This window comes from Crocodylus porosus, unplaced genomic scaffold (genome assembly GCF_001723895.1).
Source record: "Crocodylus porosus isolate Cpor-Errol unplaced genomic scaffold, CroPor_comp1, whole genome shotgun sequence".
In the NCBI taxonomy this organism is placed as follows: domain Eukaryota; kingdom Metazoa; phylum Chordata; order Crocodylia; family Crocodylidae; genus Crocodylus; species Crocodylus porosus.
This window is the reverse complement of record NW_017728906.1, coordinates 3,524,838-3,532,228: the sequence shown is the minus strand read 5'-3', so window position 1 is coordinate 3,532,228 and position 7,391 is coordinate 3,524,838. Positions and strand designations below refer to the sequence as shown.

The window sequence follows — 7,391 nt, the reverse complement described above, 5'->3', positions numbered from 1 at the left end:
GGGTCTTGTGAACCCAGCATTGATTCCTGCCTGTGGCAGGGGTCAGGCTAGATGATCTGTTCAGGTCCCTCCTGACCCTAGCTACTATGAAACATATTCTAATTTTATTACAAAAAATATTTGTCATGATTTGTGTTTGTGTACTATATAGAGAGCTGATTGCATAATAACTTAAGAATGAAATCTTAGTCATATATTGTGTAAGGGGGTATGGCTGGGGTGGGTGTGTAGTAGGGTGTGGGAATAATTTGTAAGGTAGTGTAACTGTGTGTGGCAGGCATAAGGTATGTTTGAGGATTGTGGTGTTTATTGGGTATGGGTATGTGGCTCTGGAACACTGGTCTCTGGAACACTCTGTCTCCTCTTGCAGTCAACAGTGTGTGTGATTTGTGGGGTGGGAGGGGTATTGGGACCACCCCATACACTTTCCCCATCGCACAGCAGCAGGTGGGGGTGCTGGTGCCCGGCTCCACCTAGCACTGCACATTGCAACAAGAAGCACAGCTTCCTGCCAGGCCATCTGTGTCATCAGTGCTCCCTGGACTTATGCAGCACGAGAAGGAAACCCCAGGCGCTGGAACCAGCTGCCTTCCCCACCCCAGCTGTCTCCAGTGCCTGTGGCTTCCCTACTGTGCCACATGAGTAGGGGAAGCGCCCATGATACAGATGGCTTGGCAGGGGCTGAGCTCCTCGCTGGAACGTGCAGTGCTGGCTAGAGCCAGACACCAGTGCCAAGCACTGCCCCCGATGCCTGCCAGGACTGGATGCCATGGGGGGGAGCATGGGAGGGATCCCCGTACCCCCCAGTCTCCCTTACATGCACACCCTGTACACCCCTGGGCGTGGGCTCCACACTGCCACCAGTCCCAGTCCCACACACTGGACTCCTGCCCAGCTGCAGCTCTGCCCTGCCTTCCCTACCTACTGCCTTGAGGGAACAGGACGCTGGGGAAGCCTGCAGCAGCAGCCCCACCAAACGATAGCAGGGTTGGCCCTTCCACCCATAAGTCAGAGCAAGACATAATACGGCTTGTTGGGGGCAGATGTACCCTCACAGGCAGAAGCACTGGCTGAAAGTGCTTGGAGAGGTGTATCTGCCATGTGGGTCACATTTTGTTTGCCCCTGCTCTAGAATAAAGCTCATCTAACCCATCATCCTGCCAAGTTCAAAACAGTCCTTATTTGTTGACTTTCAAGGCCACATTGCCCAGTTTTTTGAATGAGCATTTAGAGGAAACCTGAAACTGGAGGGCATCTATACACATGCTGGTTCACTTTCTAATAAGAATGTGTCAGAGCAGACTTAATTAATCAAATCTGTTTCACATCCCAATTAGAACACTTCAGCGTAGTCTCATCATCACATGTATAAGGCCCCATGGGTTTAAACATGGCTGCTGGGACACTTTACCTAAACTTTGTTGAATGAGATTTAGATAAAACATCCCACAACCACCTTTAAACCTGTGGGAGCTTAATACACATGACAGTGAGGTGTTTTAATTACAGCAGCTTTCTGGGAACCACTCTAAGTAAAAGCACCCCCTCCACCCAACACCAAGGTTGTGTATAGGCAGCAGGAACTTCTTACAATTATTGATGAGCTTTAAGACTAAGATCCAGCTTAACATGTTTTTGTTGTGAGTGCTTTTGGGGCAGGACTGTAAAGAACACGCCACCATTTTTAATGATGTTGATATTTTATGTTTGTAGATGCTGGATTTAGATGTTAGTGCACAAGATGGGCTGTTTGAGGGTGTTTATTTTAACTATAATGAATGGTGGTATGCAATTTGTACACTGAGTATATTAAATATTCAATTCTGATAGCAACTGACAAATACTTGATATGTTAACAGAAGAGCGGACAATTATTTTGGCTGAAAGGCCCCTTAAGTTTTGGTGAGCTTTTGAGGGCTACACATGTAAAACCTTGCAGAAGATATCATTTTAACAAATTATAGATAAAAAAAAAAAAAAAAAAAATCAAATCATATACTAGAAACCAAACATCTACTGTAACGTATTTTAATTTTATTTTAAAATTTCCCCCCAGTTTGGTCTTTTGAATAGTGTATATAGAGGTGACTGCATAATAGCTCAAAATGGTCTTACTCTTGTATAATGTGCGTGTGGGTGGGGAGGGGGGCCTGCATGTGTGGAAGGCTGCCTGCAGGCTAAGTCCAGGGAATCGATGGTGGGAGGGCAGGGGGCAGATGCAGCAGAGCTTGCCCAGGTGGTGCAGGCCCTGTGTGATCCACCCCACATCCCATCCAGCCTGCTGCTGCCCCCACAGCACCCACATGGGGCCAAGCCCCACTCACTCCCACCTACGCACCGTGTGTCCATCTGCACTGATCCAGCCCCAGCAAGCATGCACAGCTTCCCAGGGGGTTGCTCCTGGTGTGGCTGCAGCTGCCCAAGAACTGGCTTGGCTTCCCCAGCCTCCAGCATCTCCTCCTCCTCTTCCTCCTGTCCCTGCTGTGCTGCTCTGGGCAGAGGCATGGGGAGTTACAGCTGGGCGGTTCCTGCCCCAGCATACAGGGCTCCAGCTCCTGGCTGGTCATTGCGCCAGGTGGCCGGAATGAAAGGCAGCTAAAAGCTGGAACTAGAGCCCCACACACTGAGGCAGGAGCCATCTGGCTGCGGCTGCCAGCTTGCCCCCCACCCGCGAAGCAGTGCAGCAAGGGCAAGAGAAGGAAATGCTGGAGGCAGGGGAAGCAGAGCAGTATCCAGGCAGCTGCACTGGGAGCAACCCCACTAGAAAGCTGTGAGTGCTGGCTAGGACTGGAACTGTCCAGTGGCTTTGGGCTTCCCCAGGTGGGGCTTATCCCCATGCAGAGTGCTGTGGGGGCAGCTACAGGTTAGATCCACCTAAATGATGAGTGCCCACCCATGGGCCAGATGCAGTCAATTGGCTGGCCTTATCTGGCCGTGGGCCATACTTTGTCCACCCCTGTGTTTACATAATTATTTATACACGTCAAGGAAAGATTGTTCATTCCCACCCTTACACATATTCAGTGCCAGCACGCACACCAGCAATCTTGCAGCAAAACAAAAGGTGACAAACTTGATGCCCACAGGCCGGATCCATGTGATCAGGCTCACAGGTCATTGCACCAACCCCATGTACTGGCCCTGGCCCTACATTGCATGGGGCACCACAGGCTGCATCCAGTGCCACGCATCCTGCATGCAGCACAGGGGATCAATGCGGGGCGTGCAATGTATGCTGCATTCTGCCAGACTAGACCTGCATGATGACTCCTGTGCCACTGGGCTGTGCCAGAATCAGAGACAAGGCAGCACCTGTGTGACACTGCTTATAGTGTGTGCCCCTTAAAGGCCTCCTATGTTGCATGGCGGGCACAGTCCAGCTCTGTGTTCAGCACTGGGGCTGGCTGTGCATGCACCGCAGGGGGCTGGCACAGAGCTCACAGGCTGGACCTGGCAGTGTGTGTGGCATGAGTGGTCTGGCCCCCAGGTTATATGCACAGGAGGTCAGTCCTGGTCCAGCCCACAGATTGGCCAGCTTCTCTCATCCAAGCCTACAGGACCAAATGAGTTCAACACCCTTGCAGTAAACAAAAGTGCTACAAAAGAAATGATTATCTGGAACACTTAAATGCTCAGAGGGAAGAGAACAAATAACATGCCCATAACCCTAATGATGGAGAAAGTCATCTCAATTTGACGCAATACCATTGCAAAACTATTTTCGTCCTTTCACTTTGTTTTGCCCCGGGAGCCATGCAGTGGTCGTGCCATGTCCCCTGTGCATCTGGCAGCAAAAGGCACAACTTGTCGCCCCACTGTCGCGACATGGGCAGGGGATGTGCAGCTAGCACAGGGGTCCTGGGAAAAAAAGGCAGCAGGGCAGAGACCCCTGAGCACACAGTAGACAGTCTGCCTCCACTCCACAAACAAATCCAGGGGGGCACAAGCTCCCCCACGGATGCACACAGTGGTGGGGAGCCAAACCCTCCTCTCTGCTATGTCCCTTTGGATGAGCCACCTGTGGCTCTTTCTCACTCCCTGCCCTGGCCCTGGGGTACCATTCACTGCCTTGGCTGGGCCACACCCTCACCCAGCCCCCACCCTCTCTCACCATACGGGTCTGGATCTGCCCCGCCTATGGCCCCTTCCCTCCCCCCTGCCCCTGCACAGACTTACCTGAATGGCACTGCTCTCCATACTGCCTGGCTGTGCACGCTGTGACTGCACATGGTGTCCAGAAGCCCCAGTCAGAAGGCATATTTATTGGTATGTTATTGGCTACACTGGCCAAAAAAGGCAACAGCTGATAATGTTAATTTTCCCTTTATCAGTGCCAATACAATACGGCACTGAAAGGAGAAAGGGCCACTCTAGTGCCCATCTTTAAGAAAAGGAAGGAGAAAGTTTCAAGGAATTACAGTCCAGTCATTCTGACCTTGATACCAAGAAAGATCATGGACCAGGTCCTCGGGGAACCTATTTTGAAGCACCTAGAGGAGGGCAAGGAAATCAGGAACTGGGACTGTGGATTCACCAAGAACAAGTCATTCCTGACCAACCTGATTTTTTCTATAAGGTGACAGGCACTGTAGATGGAGGAAGAGCTGGGGATGTGATACATCTTGCTTTTTATACTATATTCCATGACATTCTTGTTAGCCAGCTAAGGAAATACAGGCTGAATTGAAGTACTGTAAGGTAGATCCATAACTGGTTGAATTGTCATGTTCATCATAGACTCAATGAGTCACTAATGGCTCAATGTTTAACTGGCAGGAGGTATCAAGTGGGGTTCTCCAGGAGTCCTGCCTGGGTCCGGTATTGTTCAACTTCTTCATTAAAGATATGGACAATGACTAAGTGCGTGCTTTGCAAATTTGTAGATGACACCAAATTTGGGCAGAGTTGCAGACACTCTGGAGGGTAGGGCTAGGATTCAGAGTGATCTGAATAGTCAGGAAAAGTGGTCCAAAATCAGATGAAATTTAACAAGAAATGCAAAATCCTGAAATTGGGATGGAATAATTGAATATACAAATACAGACTGAGGAATAACTGGCTAGGCTGCATCAGCAATGCAGAGAAAGACTTGGGGAGCCACCAAAAGCTATATATGCACCAAGAGTGTACTCTTGTTGTAAGTAAGGCCAATATCTTACTAGGATGAATGAACAGAAGTGCTACTTGTAAATAAAAGGAAAATAATTTTTCTACTCTTATTCATCATTAGAGAGACCTAACTTGGCCCATTATGTTCACTTTTGGGGCCCAGACTTCAAGAAGGATTAAAAAGGTCTAGAGCAGAGCCTGGGGGGAAAACAAAACAAAAGAAAAAAAAAATTGCTTTTGAAGGACAGGTTGAAAGAGCTAGGATTATTGTCTGGAGAAGAGAAGATTGAGGGGGGACTTGATAACAGCCTTCAAATATCTGAATGACAATTATAGATAGCGTAAAGATGGGCTTTTTCTATGGCTATAGGAAACAGGACTAGTAGCATTGGCCTCAGCTTGCAACAGAGAAAACTTAGGCTGGATATCAGGAAGAACTCTCTGACTTTGAGGGTGGCCAAGCTTTGGAACAGAGTACCTAAAATATTTATGAAATCTCCATCCTTAGAAGTTTTCAAAAGCAGGTTAGACACAAACTTGGCTGGAATGATTTTAGTCTGGGATAATCCTGCCTTGAGTAGGGAGCTGCACTAGATAACCCAGGGGTGGCAAAACAGCAGATCTGGCCAGCGGCTGGACTCCATTTCCCAGCAGACTCTGCCCACATTGCTACATCTGGCTTCCATGGAGATCCCAGTAGTGGGGAAAAAAGCTATAGCAATGTGGGTAGGGGCTGCTGGGAAATGGAATCTGTCACGGGCCCAATCCAATGCATGGGCTGGGCTTTGCCCCTTCCCAAGATAACCTCATGAGGACCCTTTCACTCCTACTTTCTTCTATTCCAATACATACCCTGTATGCATATGTAGACATTCACAAGCCAATATCTCAATGATGTCCAAAATTATCATTAACTCCTGCCCCATACCTTCTCTCCTGCCCCCATATTTTCCAAAACAATAGCTATGCTATATGATGAACAGAAAACAAAACAAAAAAACAAACAAACCTCTCATTTCGAAGTATCTAATTCCTCCACAAGCCAAAAAAAATTTATTTAGGAAATAGTTCTCCGATTCATAGTGACCTAAATCTTCTACATCCTTTGAAATAAGATTAAAATAAGATGATTCATAACATACAATCACAAGTAAACTGATACCTTGAGTGATTTTCTCCTCCTTTTCAGGTAATTTTGTGATATGTCCTCCCAACTCTTTGGTCCTAGAAATATTTAAGGAAAAGTTAATAGATATGATACATGCTTAACAGTGTCATTCCATGTTAGATACCTTCCCTACTCATTAAATGTTTAGGGAGAATTGATAGCAGAGAAACCTAAACTACACACTCTAGAGGACAATTAAGCTTTGTGTTAACCAGCAACCCCTTACCCCCAAATCTAGGGAAATGGATGTAGGCCAGGGGTGGGCAATTATTTTGAGCGGAGGGCTGCTTACAGAGTTTTGCCATGGTGCCAAGGGCCACACGGGTAGCTCTGCCCCTTGACAGGTACCCTGTCCCCCAGTTGTCATCTTGTAACCAGAAGTCCTGCCCCCTAACCCTGACCTTTGCCACAAGAAGTCCCTTCCCTTGGCTCCCAGAAGTACTCCTTTCAGCAAGGGATTTTGCCAAGGGTCAGTGATGATCTAGTCAGGGAACTTCTGGAGGGACTGGATGTTTTTAAATCAGCTGGTCCGGATGATCTCCACCCCAGAGTGCTGAGGTCATTGCGGGACCCCTGGCACAGTTTTACGAGCACTCGTGGTGCTCTGATGTGGTGCCAGAGGACTGGAAGAGGGCCAACATGGTTCCCATCTTCAAAAAAGGGAGGAAGGAGGACCCAGAAAACTATAGGCCAGCCAGTCAGTCAGTCTCACCTTGATCCTGGGTAAGTTTTTTGAGAGAATTATTTTGGCACATATCCATGAGGGGCCAGTGGGGGAGGTTATGCTTAGCAGCAACCAACACGGGTTCATTAGCAGCAGGTCCTGTCAGACCAATCTGGTGGCCTTCTACAACCAGGTCACCAAATCCTTAGATGCAGGGGTAGCAGTGGACATAGTCTTTCTGGACCTTCTGAAGGCCTTTGACACGGTCTCTCACCCTGTTCTCATTAAAAAACTAGGGGACTGTGGTGTTGACACCTACACAGTCAAGTGGGTCGCCAACTGGCTGGAGGGCCGCACCCAGAGAGTGGTGGTGGACAGGTCATTTTTGACCTGGAGGAATAAGGGTAGTGGGGTTCCGCATGGCTTGGTCCTCGGGCCCATACTGTTCAA

At 48.5% G+C, this 7,391-nt stretch overlaps 1 protein-coding gene across 4 annotated transcripts in view; it reads right to left on the bottom strand.

The window, feature by feature from the left end:
- Positions 1-7,391, bottom strand: part of LOC109305609 — a 65,132-nt gene that overhangs the window by 47,732 nt on the left and 10,009 nt on the right. For all 4 annotated transcript variants that reach the window (XM_019528600.1, XM_019528601.1, XM_019528603.1 and 1 more), the window contains exon 3: positions 6,272-6,333. In XM_019528600.1, coding sequence (XP_019384145.1) covers positions 6,272-6,333 — 62 coding nt within the window. The remainder of the gene's footprint in view (positions 1-6,271; positions 6,334-7,391) is intronic.